The 15,865-nt window shown below is 39.7% G+C and overlaps 1 protein-coding gene across 2 annotated transcripts in view; it reads right to left on the bottom strand.

Annotated features, from left to right (window-relative positions):
* Positions 1–15,865, bottom strand: part of LOC124776547 (targeting protein for Xklp2-like) — a 135,622-nt gene that overhangs the window by 56,104 nt on the left and 63,653 nt on the right. For both annotated transcript variants that reach the window (XM_047251577.1, XM_047251578.1), the window contains exon 7: positions 14,856–14,975. In XM_047251577.1, coding sequence (XP_047107533.1) covers positions 14,856–14,975 — 120 coding nt within the window. The remainder of the gene's footprint in view (positions 1–14,855; positions 14,976–15,865) is intronic.

Below are 15,865 nucleotides of genomic sequence, written 5' to 3'. Positions count from 1 at the left end.
CCATTCGACGGCCAACACCGCGGTTCCTGGTGTGTCCGCTGTGCCGTGCGTGTGATCATTGCTTGTACAGCCCCCTCACAGTGTCCGGAGTAAGTATGGTGGGTCTGACACACCGGTGTCAATGTGTTCTTTTTTCCATTTCCAGGAGTGTAAAAATGCAGTAAATGAAGCAGGCAAAAAGGAATACAAGCGTCTCAAAAATGAGATCGACAGAAAGTGCAAAATGGCTAAGCAGGGATGGCTAGAGGACAAATGTAAGGATGTAGAGGCTTATCTCACTAGGGGTAAGATAGATACTGCCTACAGGAAAATTAAAGAGACCTTTGGAGAAAAGAGAGCCACTTGTATGAATATCAAGAGCTCAGCTGGAAACCCAGTTCTAAACGAAGAAGGGATAGCAGAATGGTTGAAGGAGTATATAGAGGGTGTATACCAGGGCGATGTACTTGAGGAGAATATTATGGAAATGGTAGAGGATGTAGATGAAGATGAAATGGGAGATACGATACTGTGTGGAGATTTTGACAAAACACTGAAAGACCTGAGTCGAAACAAGACCCCGGGAGTAGACAACATTCCATTGGAACTACTGACTGCCTTGGGAGAGCCAGTCCTGACAAAACTCTACCATCTGGTGAGCAAGATGTATGAGACAAGCAAAATTCCCTCAGACTTCAAGAAGAATATAATAATCCAGATCCCAAAGAAAGCAGATGTTGATAGATGTGAAAATTACCAAACTATTAGTTTAATAAGGCATGGCTGCAAAATACTAACATGATTTCTTTACAGACTAATGGAAAAACTGGTAGAAGCTGAGCTCGGGGAAGATCAGTTTCGATTCCGTAGAAATGTTGGAACACATGAGGCAATACTGACCTTACGACTTATCTTAGAAGAAAGATTAAGGAAAGGCAAACCTATGTTTCTAGCATTTGTAGACTTAGAGAAAGCTTTTGACAATGTTGACTGGAATACTCTTTCAAATTCTAAAGGCGGCAGGGGTAAAATACAGGGAACGAAAGGCTATTTACAATTTGTACAGAAACCAGATGGCAGTTATAAGAGTCGAGGGGCATGAAAGGGAAGCAGTGGTTGGGAAGAGAGTAAGACAGGGTTGTAGCCTCTCCCCGATGTTATTCTATCTGTATATTGAGCAAGCAGTAAAGGAAACAAAAGAAAAATTCGGAGTAGGTATTAAAATTCATGGAGAAGAAATAAAAACTTTGAGGTTCGCCGATGACACTGTAATTCTGTCAGAGACAGCAACGGACTTTGAAGAGCAGCTGAACAGAAGGACAGCGTCTTGAAAGGAGGATAAAGATGAACATAAACAAAAGCAAAACGAGGATAATGGAATGTAGTCGAATTAAGTCGGGTGATGCTGAGGGAATTAGATTAGGAAATGAGACACTTAAAGTAGTAAAGGGGTTTTGCTATTTTGGGAGCATAATAACTGATGATGCTCGAAGTAGAGAAGATATAAAATGTAGACTGGCAATGGCAAGGAAAGCGTTTCTGAAGAAGAGAAATTTGTTAACATCGAGTATAGATTTAAGTGTCAGTAAGTCGTTTCTGAAAGTATTTGTATGGAGAGTAGCCATGTATGGAAGTGAAACGTGGACGATAAATAGTTTGGACAAGAAGAGAACAGAAGCTTTCGAAATGTGGTGTTTCAGAAGAATGCTGAAGGTTAGATGGGTAGATCACATAAATAATGAGGAGGTATTGAATAGAATTGGGGAGAAGAGGAGTTTGTGGCACAACTTGACCAGAAGAAGTGATCGGTTGGTAGGACAAGTTCTGAGGCATCGAGGGATCACCAATTTAGTGCTGGAGGGCAGCGTGGAGGGTAAAAATCGTAGAGGGAGACCAAGAGATGAATACACTAAACAGATACAGAAGGATGTATGTTGCAGTAGGTACTGGGAGATGATGAAGCTTGCACAGGATAGAGTAGCATGGAGAGCTGCATCAAACCAGTCTCAGGACTGAAGACAACAACAACAACAACAACAACAACGACGACGACGACGACGACGACGACAACAACAACAATATAAATTCTATCAACACCACAGTAGCTTTTGTTTTTATTAGATATTTTATGATTCTATTAATTTCAATAAAGGATGTTGGTGCTTATTATAGGTGCTTACAGTTTTGTGGAAAGATATTTTAATACGTCCTCATGCTTCCTTATCTGAACCATTTACTCCTATTTTTCTGCTACATTTAGAAAGTGATTTGGAAGTACTTGTACCTTGTGAAACATTTACGATATTGCCATTTAATTGAATTGTTATGGTATCTTGTCACCTGACAGGCTATACTGTCTCCAATTGGACAATATCTCATGTAGTTTTAATCTCATTATCTGCTACCTGCATTATTTATTTCTATCAGGACAAGCATAGTTCTAGACATTATAATGACTTTCCTTAAAATACTACATTATTTTTTGTAGTTGCAAGTAACATTGGATCTTGGTTTACTCTGACCTTCATATAAATTTCTCTCCTCCTCTTAAACATAATTTTAATTCAGTTAGTTATCTACAGCTCACTTTTTTTGTGGACCTAGATAATTTTTTAGATAGCAACTTTTAAATACTGACAAATTTTCTATGTAATAAATTGAATTTGAAATTAGTATTTCTTTCTACACAGAATGGTCAGAAACAGTGTGAAAAGCTTATAAGAGTGACAGGGTATGTTGTGCTGGGGAAGAGGGGAATTCCACTGCGCTGTCCTGATTTAATTAGCACTGAAGTTATCCATCAGGTCATTGCTTGCACAAATTCAAGCAGCCTGCCAAAGACAGTATCACCAAGCATATTCTTCGTTTGGTTTTCTCAAGGTGAACAAATGGAGCTTCTGCTCACCTAGCTTAACACTTTCAACACTGCCCTCTTTACACCCGGCACTTGGCTGTGAACTGGCATATTTAATGGATGTTTGAAATTAAATCGCAAAGAACAGAAAAATGATAGGAATATGGTTCTTGCATCATTTAAAAGGAAAATTTAAGAGCTTTACATGAATGTGAGCTTAAAAATAAAACACAAAAATATCGTGGATAAAAAAGTTTTACATGATCTCTCTCTTGAGTAATGCCATTATTACTGTATCCAAATTTAAAACAAAATATCACTGGACTGTCTAACTGCAGGTACCTCTAAACTAGAGTATTTTAATAGTTCAGATATAGTTAGCCTTTGTGTGAAAATCCTGTAAACACTGTGGGACGCGTAGGCCAACGCCACAGTCCTTGCACCACATCTAGCCGGCCAGAGAGACCGAGCGGTTCTAGGCGCTTCAGTCTGGAACCGAGCGACCGCTACGGTCGCAGGTTTGAATCCTGCCTCAGGCATGGATGTGTGTGATGTCCTTAGGTTAGATAGGTTTAAGTAGTTCTAAGTTCTAGGGGACTGATGACCTCAGATGTTAAGTCCCACAGTGCTCAGAGCCATTTGAACCACCATCTACTTTCCTTCCTGATGCGCTTACCTGTCTCTTTCTTCACCCTGTCTGAACATAGTTTGCAATACCTAGTAGTATTCACCTAGTTTGCAGTGGGTGGGACGTTCTCTGGAAAGTGTCTTGAAAATGTCCTCTCAATTTGTGAGGATGAAGCGGCTTGTTGCTGAAAAATATTTCCGCCTTTCTGAGCCAATTTCTTCCCCACTCTGTGAATAAAGTCTACTAGAGATACATTCTTCCTAGTGTTCTCTTTATATAAAATAAAACTGTTGTCAGTTGAACCGATAAAGAAATGGAAAACCAGCTTTTACCACCACTTCAAAGTTTCTCGGGCAAACGGATAATAGCTGTAAAACTGATCTGCTCTGTCAACTCCAGCTTTATTCTTATCGTAATCAATAACAACGTCTGGCTTTACAATTTCTGCTATTCCACCTTTGGCCCTCACTTGAATACTAGTGATGGTAGACTTATGCTTTGTGGAAAGACAAAAAACATCTCGTTTCGACTTCCACTTCCCCGCCAAGAGATGGTGTTTCCTTTGAGAAACTATTTTTTTTTTAGTTTTAGTGTTCTGAATATTCGTCGCAAACCTTTCCTGTTTTTCATTACAGTTCCCGCTCCAAGAGCTTTATTTTCCCACAACATATCCAAAAGAGATGGACTGGTGTAGTACCTATCCATATAAATGCAATGTCCTTTGCCAAACACTGTGAACACAACCTTTCTACAAGGCCTGGATACTATTGTCAACACTGCCTGCAGAACCCGTATATACATCACAGTTTAGCACATTACCAGTTGATGAATCGCAGAGAGCATACAATTTTATTCCGTATTTATTGGGTTTGTTTTTCATGTATACTCTGAAGCTTGTTCTACCACGAAAGGGGCACACTGCCTCATCTATTGTCAGATTCATGCCTGGACGAAAACTCATTTTGCTTTTATTCACAAAGAAATCAAACAAAAGCCTCACTTTGTGAAGTTGGTCTTGCTTTTCTTCGCCTGTGCTAATGAACGCAGCAATGTCATTCAAGTGTAACATTAACAATGTAGTGCAAAATCTATCGCGACTCAACAATTTATGGGTCTGTTGACCAATAATCACTGATTTTCGGCAATTTGATGACGCACATATGCAAAATAATACTGAGAGACCAGTAAATCTCTTGCAATTTTACTGCAGACCACTTATGCCAAACAGAGTTTATTTTCATGCTATCTTTGCGTTTCATTGCCGTAATAACGTTACCAGCGTACCGATGCGTTTCACTTTTGATGAACCGAATAAGGTCGTTATCAAAGAAATAACTAAAATATTGAAGCTCCTCAGTGGCATCTGAAAAATGCAATGCTACACTGACTACTTCCTGGAAATCTGGCAGTGCTGGCTGATCGTCTACTTCCAACCAATCTTGCTCTTTGTGCTCAGTGAGGCACACACGACCAGGTACCACAGATGGTGACTGAGGGTCTGTACCATTGTCTGCATAGAAAAAAAATAATGCTAAGATTGGTGCTAAAAGGTACTAAATGCAAGTTAAGTAATGAACATTACTCACAATACAAAATGCCGTAATGAACTCTTCACTTTATGAACAACTGAGACATATACATACCGGTACCTGAATCATCACTTGTACTTTCGTCTGGAGAGTACAAATCCTCTTTGTCAGAATCGTCAATTTCAGATCCTGCATCATCATGAAGAATATCTAAGATCTCTGCCTCCATCAACTCGCTGCGCGATATTTTCACAATCGTAAACACCTGTGAATGAACTGCAGGTAACTTCGTCTTTGTAGTGCTCACAGCCGCTCCCAGGATGATATAGCCAGTAAGTGCTTGCCTCTTGTGGAAGAAGAATGAAATACCTCCACATTAGTTGACGAAACTGCTTCGGCGACGCGCTAAACGCACTTACGGAGCCAAATAAAGGCTCGCCCATGTGGTATACGGCCACTGTCACCAGCGTCAGGGCGGCCGCGCCCGTATGGCATCAGGGCGGCCGCGCTGTAAGTGTCAAATTTATCACATCCAGAAACAGCACATTTTAACCAATAATGAGCATTTGAAAGCTCATCGACTCAGACGTTTCTGCATTACAGCATTTTACTGTGTGCAAGTGCTTGAATCTGTGCGCACAATAACCTGATTGGCTAACATCAATGGTGATGAAAATGGAAATAGTGCACCATATAAAATTTGTTCTTAATTATTTCTCAGCACAATCTACCCTGCAATACTCTTACAAGCTATTCAGACTTTCTGATCACCCTGTATATATCTTATTGCTAGCCAACCCTTCACTTCACTCTTAAAATGTTGTAACCTGTTCTCATACACTCAAATGAAATAGTTTATCAACAAAAAAATTAATGACTTGAAAACCTGAGAACTTAAAGGTGGGAGATGGGATAACAAGCAAGACATAGATTACTGAAACAACAATGTGCAAAAGTCAGTGAGAGCGGGAAGCTATGTGCATTATAAATGATAGACATGTTAGGAGGGCAGGGGAAAAAAATATACAGGTCAGAAAATGAAAGATACAGACAACTAAAACAGAGTGAAGAAAGAAATAATTACAAAGAAACCTGCTGAAACTGCAGAAATTAACACAAACTGAGGCAAAGTGGATGGTGACAACTACGGTCATATTGTAACGCCAGTTCCCAGCTGTGAAGGTCTGAGAAACTGGTGTCAGGGGGAAGAATTTAGATAGCACATGTGGTGAAACAGACACCGAGATGATGACTCATGTTATGAGGTGTGCTCTGCAACAGAACCTGTTACCAGCATTCTCCTCTGTCTACGCCCATTTCTAAATGATAACTTGGTAGCAATCATGCCAATGTAGAACGATGAACAGCATTTATGTAACTGCTGGAATACAACCACAGGGTGGTCATTTAAACGTGGGGAGTGGGGGCCGGCATACCACAATGACGACTTTCCTAACCTCTTGGCTGAGCTATACAGCAGCCATAAGCAGTGGTTTAACTGTACTTTTGAAAGATCAATAACTGTATGGAATAATATTCATAAAATTAACATATTTTAAGATGTTAAGTATTGTAAAATTTAATAATATTACGAAAAGGAAGTTGCTACTCACTATATAGCAGAGATGCTGAGTCGCAGACAGGCACAACAAAAAGACTGTCACAAATAAAGCTTTCAGCCAGTAAGGCCTTCGTTAAAAATATATGACACACACACACACACACACACACACACACACACACACACACACACACAGTGGCCAGAGACCGTAGTGTGTGTGTGTAACGAAGGCGTTATGGGCTAAAAGCTTTATTTGTGACAGTCCTTTTGTTGTGCCTGTCTGCGATTCAGTATCTCCGCTATATGGTGACTGGCAAACTTCCTTTTCATAATATTGTTAATTCCTTCCTGGAGTGCCCCTTGTATTTTAAAATTTGTGATTTATAAAACTCAATAAAATTCAATTTCAGTGCTAGGGTAAAGATGCAGAATTCCCTGAGATTATATGAAATTCCTGAAATTCCCTGAGATTTCCCCATTTTTTCCAGGTAAATGTGATTCCCTGAGAACTACAAGTTTTGCACAAGAATCACCACCCTGATAACATGTGTAACTCCACAGGTGGCTCTCCTTCTGACGGTACAGGATGATGAGTCCTTAACATAACCGCCTGGCAGGGATTTTGTGCACAACAGGCAGCCAGCCAGCAGTGGCACTGGTGGGAAATTTACTTCCCCTCCGCTGCAAGGCCTATGTTTGCACAAGTAAAAGGAGTTTGTTAGGCAACACAATACAGTGTACCGAGTGAAAGTGTTTCTAGTGGAATGGTGAAATACAAAAATTCTATTCGCCAAAGAGTATTCATCTACAATTTATATGTGGGTACAGAATCAGCTCAGGCAATAATGAGATTATTCCAAGAGGAATTTGCTGATTTTCAAGTTCCTAACCAGAGAATGATTCATCAATTGATAAATAAATTTTGCGAAATTATAATTGTTCCTGACAGGAAACAGGCAACCATGAACAAAATTTACAGAAGAAATTATGGATAACACTGAGTATGCTCAGGAAAAGTTTCCCAGAAAATCGATAGTAAGCATTTCTCAAGAAATAGAAATTTCCCATGGCTTTGCTCAAAGAGCTACAAAGTTACCGAAATTCCAGCCCTATAAAATAACAGCAGTGCAAGAACTTAAACCAGGTGATCCTGCAAAATAGTTGCAGTTTTGGGAATAGATTTTTAATAGGGTACACGACTGAGCAACTGGCCCTCACCAAACATTATTTTTGGATGAATCATGTTTCCACCTAAGCAGGTACATTAATTCACAAAGCAACCATTATTGGAGTTCTGAAAATCCTAACATAATATGTGAGTCACTTCCGCATGATAAAAAAAATAGAATGATGTGCTAATAGTGCTGAGAGAATAATAGGCCCTCTTTTTTCCAGATATCAATTAACAGAGAGATATGTGGGAAACATTTTGTAGCCTTTTTTGAGCAATTAACTGGGAGAGAACATGGTTTCATGACCCTTCAGCAGCACTCTACAATAGAACATATAGCTAACTTCTCATAAGAGGAAACTCATGATGTGTTTCCATATAATGTTATTACTAACAACATTTGGCCTCCTCACCCCCCCCCCCCCCTAAAAAAATCAAATACACACACTTTACATGAACTTAAAATTAACGTAAATTATTAAATTGCTGTTATTTCTCAGAGGGAGCTGCAGAGTGTAATGAGCAATTTCCTAAGCAGGTGTCAGAAATGCTTGAACAACAAAGGAAAGCAGTAAAAGCATCTACTTTCTTAATATAAATGAGTAATGTACTTTTCGTTCTAAGTTTTTATACTATGTATGTAAGAAATAACTGATGTGACAAACCATGCTATGTTTACTGCAGACCCCCTGCCACCCAAACTGGCTGGCCACATGCCACAAAAGCAATTGCATTAACAATTAAATACCCTGCATGTTTTGCCAGTTATAGGGCTAGTATAGGTGAGTTGGGGGGGGGGGGGGGGGGGGGGCTTTCACAGGACAAAGTCTTACAACAGTGATCGTCACAGGGGAAAGAGCCATAGGACAGCGAAATGGGTGCAGAAGGAGCTTAGGGGCTGCCCAGGATATTGCAGAGATTGGGGTGTGACAAAAACCTACTCTAGCTGCTACGCACAAAATGTCAGACACAATGGACCCAATTTCAGGACATTATTACCAGAACTGGATGTGACCGTCCGGGAAATCTGCTTTTGAACTAGACCGGTTGGGTACTTACATCCCACGAAGACTAAGGTGAGAATGGTCATGTATCACTGTTAAGTGTCTGCATCCGAACACATGTGTTTGCCTCAAATGCCAAGGCTGTATGGGAGGGAATGTTTGACGTGGGAAGGATGGAAACTGTCAAAATGTATGTATTATTGTTTGTTAGTAGTTTTAATGTGAACTTAAGTGTGTAGCAGACCTTTGGTGAGGATAATATCAACAGCAACGAAGGAGCCATGGGCTTTGGAATAGGAAATTGTGAAATTTAATTGGGAGAATGTGTTTAGATATTCCACGAATTTTAACAGGTCAGCCTCACCGCAAGTCTATAGGCAAACACATTATTAATGTATGTAAATCAAACCAGGGGATGAAGGCTTATGGACCCACATGAAAAACTTTTCTTAGAAAGAAGCCACTATGGTACCCATGCCGCAACCCTGATCTGTTTGTTTGTATGTATATATGTAAATGTTGTTGTATATAAAAACAAAGATGAGGTGACTTACCGAACAAAAGCGCTGGCAGGTCGATAGACACACAAACAAACACAAACATACACACAAAATTCAAGCTTTCGCAACAAACTGTTGCCTCATCAGGAAAGAGGGAAGGAGAGGGGAAGACGAAAGGAAGTGGGTTTTAAGGGAGAGGGTAAGGAGTCATTCCAATCCCGGGAGCGGAAAGACTTACCTTAGGGGGAAAAAAGGACAGGTACACACTCGCACACACGCACATATCCATCCACACATACAGACACAAGCAGACATATTTGGTCTTTAAATATGTCTGCTTGTGTCTGTATGTGTGGATGGATATGTGCGTGTGTGCGAGTGTATACCTGTCCTTTTTTCCCCCTAAGGTAAGTCTTTCCGCTCCCGGGATTGGAATGACTCCTTACCCTCTCCCTTAAAACCCACTTCCTTTCGTCTTCCCCTCTCCTTCCCTCTTTCCTGATGAGGCAACAGTTTGTTGCGAAAGCTTGAATTTTGTGTGTATGTTTGTGTTTGTTTGTGTGTCTATCGACCTGCCAGCGCTTTTGTTCGGTAAGTCACCTCATCTTTGTTTTAATATATAATTTTTCCCACGTGGAATGTTTCCTTCCATTATATTGTAAATGTTGTTGTTTATAAATATAAAATTTATCAAGATGAGCAGGAAGGACGTCATTGGTTTGGAACCAGGACAATGCTGGTTAATGTTATGTTCATCCGCAGACACCCATGATGTGGGAAATGTTGGTATAGAGAGAGGTGACAAGGAATGTGTGTGGTGAGCATGGGACAGACAGATTTCAGATGACCTAGAAAATGATTGGTGTCTTTAATATGGTAGGGTAGTCTTTGTACTAAAGTTTGCAGGTGTTGCTCAACCGAGAAAAAGACATGTTCAGTGTGTGCTTGGGAACCAGCTACTTCGAGATGGCCAGGGAAATTGGGCTCCCTGCTATTCCAATCTTTCCTCATGTCATTTGGAGTGACTTTCCTGGGACCCATATGCCTTCAGCCCCTGATTGGTTTATATACATTGATGACATCTAAGTAATATGGATTCATGGTGAGGATGAACTGTCAAAATTTTATGAATCTCTAAATACTTTCTCCCTATTAAATTTTACATGGTCCCATTATGAATCTTGTACCACTCTCCTTGATGTTGACCTCATCCTCGCTCAGCATCAGAGACACACTTCCGCTTACATTAAACCTAAAAACGAACAACAGTACTCACATTGGATGTTGACATTTTCAAGTCAAACATTCCCTCCGAAACAGGTTTGTTACCCATAGCAAACTTACCTGTTCAGACACAGACTCTTTACAGCAATACACCACTATTGTCACATCAACTTTCACTGTGCATAACTATCCCACCAGCCTAGTTAAACAGCAAATTTCCTGGGCCATCACATCCACTCTTGGCACTGGTGATCCCTCCAATGAACAACGTAGGAGTACACCTCTCATCACTCAGTACTATCCTGTTGTTGAGTGTATTAAACAGCTGCTTTGACAATGCTATTACTTCCTAAAAGCATGTCCTGAAATGAGGTCTATTTTATCTGACATTTTGTGCATCACAGCTAGAGTAGCTTTTAGTCACACCCAATATCCACTGCACCCATTTCCCTATCTTATGACCTGTGACCATTACTGTTTTAAGAGTGACCTGTGCACCCTCCTACACCAGCCCTATGACTGGCAAAACACGTACTATCAAAGGGGAAGCCGTCTGCGAAATGACGTGTCGAGTACCAGCTGTTATGTAAACACTGTTCCGTCTTATTCACTGGTATGACTACCACCAGTTATTTAGGATGAATGAACATAGACAGGGGGTGTATGCTGGTGACCCACGACACCCTGTTACAGAGCATGCTCTAAAACAAGATAGTCGTGATTTTAGTGCCAGTCTGTTTCAGCACATGTGCCCTCTGGATTCCCCCCCCCCCCCCCCCCTTTATTTTCCGATCTATGTATTTTTTCCCCTGCCCTCCTAACCTGTGTACCATGTACAATGCTCTTAGCTTTCTGCTCTAATTGACTTTTGTATGATGTTTTTTCAGTACTCTCTGTCCCACTTATTACCCCATCTTCCACCTTTAAGTTCACAGTTTTTCCATTTCTCACCTGGTGCAGGCAACAACAGTCTTTCTGTCTCATCCTATCCAGTAAGTCTCTCCTCATCCCAGTTTTTGAATGACTTTTCTGTTAACTCTCCGCAGTTCGTAAGCCCCACCAGTCCTTTTCCTTTCCCCTATCTACCTTTTCCTTCAACCCTTCTGCCATAAGGAGTCACTGGCTCCAAAAGCATGTAAACATACAATTTTTTACACGTGTTTTCTGCTTCAGCCACTTAGTGGGCTGATTTTTATCTATATTTATATTACTTTAAACGATATAGTTTGAATTACTACAGCAATGTTTTCTTAAAAGTTTTATAAGGCCAAGGAAATAATTTGGTTTTTGTTACCATTTAAAAGTGAGATGACATCTTAATCCTTCCTTCAACAATTAAATCACATTTCAAAAACAGTACCTTACTTACGCATTTCTTGCTTAGCAAATGTGACTATGGTTAATGCAGAGATTTGTTGTTAGATATATACACTTCAGATGTTTTCTCAGATTACTGTCATTTCTAAACAATGCCCGTTCACAAATATCGCACTGCGCAATATGTTCTATATATTTTGCGTTTAAGGAATCGTCCATGCAGGAGAACCATACAAACATACTGTTGTTCGTCCATCCTGCAGATTTCTGTATGGATGGCATAGTAATAGGCATCCATGGCGTAGAGAAAAAAACTGAAAGAGTTGAAAACAAGTTGCCAGGTCCGGATAGAAATCCAATTCGGTTTTATGAAGAGTACTAGACAGCACTGACCTCTTACTGGGTTTGCATTTATTGCATCTCTCTCACCCAGGGCGAAGTCCCGAGTACTGGGAAAAAAGCCCGAGTGAACTGTATATCACAAGAATAAACTCACAAACTTATAGATCAATATTCTTAACATCTGTTTGCTGCAGAATCCTTGAAAATGTTCTCATGTTGAATATAATAAATTTCCTTGAGATGGAAATGCTTCAGTTTACAAATCAACATGGTTTTAGAAAACATCACTGGTGTGAAACCCAGCTTTTCCTTTTCTCCTATGACATACTGTGAACTATGGATGAAGGGCAATGGGCAGATTCCATATTTCTAGATTTCTGAAAACCCTAGAATAGGTTTCCAGACATGTAAGTTGCTCAAAAACTTCTTAAGTAATAGAACATAGTGTGCTGACCTCAAAGGTGAGGGATCAGAAAGGAAGGTATCATCAGGAGTGTCCCAGGAAGTGTGATACCACTACTATTATTTTCTATATACATAAATGTGCTGACAGACAGGGTGGACAGTGATCTGTGACTGTTTGCTCCTCCTGCTGCTGCTGCTGCTGCTGCTGATGATGATTATGGTTTGTGGGGCACTCAACACTGTGGTCATTAGCGCACGTACAAGTTCCATATCTTTCCATTTGCAGTCTCGGCACTTCCTGACTGAGTACGAGATGAGGAGGACAACACAAACACCCAGTTCCTGGAAAGAGAAAATCCCCTCCAGCCGGGACTCGAACCTGGGCCCCATGGTCCAGGGCAGCAACGCTAGCCACTAGACCACAGGCTGCAGACACTGTTTGCTGATGATGCTGTAATGTATGGAAGTGTTATCATCAGGTGACTGTGGGAGGATACAGGATGACTTCAGCAAAATATCTAATTGGTGTGATTAATGGCAGCTAGCTCTAAATGTATAAAAATGTAAAAATGTAAGTTAATGCAAATGAATAGGAGAAACAAACCCATTATGTTCAAATACAGCATTAGTAGTGTGCTGCTCGACAGTCATGTTGTTTAAATATCTGTGTGCAACGATACAGGCAATTTAAAATGGAATGAGCATGTAAGGACTGAAGTAGGAAAGGCAATTTGTAGACTTCCGTTTATTGGGAGGGTTTTAGGAAACTGTGGGTCATATGTAAAGGAGACCATGTACAGAATGCCAGTGCGACCCATTCTTAAGCACTGCTCAAGTCTGGGATCCCAACCAGGTCCGATAAAAGGAAAACATCAAAGCAATTCAGATGCAGACTGATACATTTGTTTTTGGTAGGTTCAATCAACACACAAGTATTATGGAGCTGCTTTGGGAACTTAAAATGGCAATCCCTGGAGGGGAGGTTACATTCTTTTTGAGGAACACTGTTGAGAAAATTTAGAGAAATGACATTTGAAGCTGACCAGAATGATTCTACTGCTGACAGAGTACATTCTGCGTAAAACCCATGAAAATAAGATAAGAGCAAATAGACAATGGAAAATCCAGGATGGAATACCAATATTACAAAAAGAAAAGCTGCTACTGTTTAGCCAAAAGCTTATATTGTAGCAGTCTTTTGTTGTGCCTATCTACAACTCAGCATGGTGAATAGCAACTTTGCTTCTCATAATATTATTACATTACAAAAATTAATGCTTTTACGGAGGCATATAGACCATAATTTTTCCCTCAACAATTTCTTTGCTGTTCCACTCGCAGAAAGAGCTAGTACTGGTAAGGGTACCCTATGCTATGCATCATATGGTGGCTTGTGGATACATATGTAGCTGTTTACTTTCACTTTACAAAAAAAAATATATCCTCATGAATACCTAGACTTATTCAATGTTGGCAATCACATGCAGCTATACAAAAATTAATGTACAATTTCTACACTTCACTTCCCCATAATGTATCACATTTGCATAATACCCAAGAACAGGACCCTAGTCAGTAACACACAATACACTTTGAGCTGTGAGTATGCACCTACTTCCACATTGGGTTGTTGACATAGCTTGGCCTGTGGAATGACAGGACAGACAGCAGTCTGCTCCTGTTAACAATTAACACTTACCACATGGAGCTATCAACAAGTCACCTGCCACACGGAATGGATACAATAGTGCAGTCTAGTTGCAAATCCCCGAATAAAACCATCACTGCATGGAACTAACTGTGTGTAATAGGTTGCAAGACTGATCTCTTGAGTCTTGCTCATTACATTGAAAAGGCACGAACAGTATTTATTTGTTTAAAATTTCAGAAATTTTAAGCAGCTATAAGAAAGGCAAACAACAAATAGTTTTTTCACCACTAATCGAAAAGTCATAAGAGGTGAAAACTTGTTTTGCAGTTAGTGAATCCGGCATGGTATAGGCTCTAACAGTATTATTCTAATAGTTCCAATAAATTTTCCTCACGCCTATTCTTCTGTCAAATAGCTGGCAAATTTAATATTAACACACAGTTTTGTATACATTACAATTCAAGTTATCAGATACACTAAATATGGTTTCTTTGTTCTCTAAATATACATATATACACTAAATCCTGTTGAGTTGAATAGACTATGATTAACTGTGATACAGTACATCTTACTGCAAACAGGCAGGACATTTACCAATACATTATGAGACACTGAATATGACCATACAATGCATGTAATGCTATATATTTCATTAAAAAAATGAAGCAAAGTAAGTAATACTAGTTTTACCTCCCACACAGGATGAACAGTATTATGTTCATCAGGTTCTACAGGCTGTTTTTCGTCTGGAAGTGTATTCATTTTAGTATGCAGCATTTGAGATGTGTCAGCCAGTTTTGCACCGCCTGTCTGATTGAAAAATAATAAAAATAATGACTAGGAATGCACAACAAATTTACAATGACTTTTCTAAATATCTCTTACTTTACTGCAGTTCGTCAGTTATTTCACTTCTATTTCACATATTCACAATCCATTCCACTTTATTAGCCACAGAAATGGTTTGAAACACTGAACACTATTTGTAATATATTATGTATTTTACTTCTCCGATGGAGCAATACATAAAGTAACAGAAAGGCAACAACTCACCCACAGTGGCCCGAAGTGTGGAGCATACACACTTAACAGCACTAACTTTTGAGCTCTTGGTCTTTTTCTAGTGAAACCTGAACGCACACTTCCATGGCCGTGAGAGTGTGCGTTTGAGTGTGTGCGCTTGTGTGTACTTTCTGATAGGAAACGAGCAAGAGTTCAAAAGCTAGTGTGAATGCAGTTTCATGTTAAGTATGTGGGCTCCACACATCTGGCTGTGTGGCTGCATTTCCCTGATTTTATGCACTGTATTTTATTTCTCCTGTTGACCAACCAATCCATTTTACAAATGCACATGTCACAATGTGCTAATTTAGAATTTGTGGAAGTGAATCAACATTAAGTAAGCAGTGTAATACAAAAGTTAAAGAATAAACATTCACTGGGGTTAAAAACATGTCAAAAAGTCTTGCTCTCCTTATTTGTGCAGTACTTGAGAAAAAATATATTAGAGTGGACTAAAAATGTGTGTGTTCAAGCCATACCATGCAAATGGTAGTTAGGAATGTGTGTGTAATTTTAGATCAGTATCATTAATCCACAGAGCTGGCAGAGCAAATGGAAAATAAAAATATGAAGGCAATGGTGTTTGCAGATGATTTAAAGGTGGGGAAAATGGTGGTACAAGAAAGACTAAATATATG

The sequence above is a fragment of the Schistocerca piceifrons genome, chromosome 2 (genome assembly GCF_021461385.2).
Source record: "Schistocerca piceifrons isolate TAMUIC-IGC-003096 chromosome 2, iqSchPice1.1, whole genome shotgun sequence".
Taxonomy (NCBI): domain Eukaryota; kingdom Metazoa; phylum Arthropoda; class Insecta; order Orthoptera; family Acrididae; genus Schistocerca; species Schistocerca piceifrons.
The sequence above is the reverse complement of the archived record's forward strand: the minus strand, read 5'-3'. Positions and strand labels throughout refer to the sequence as shown.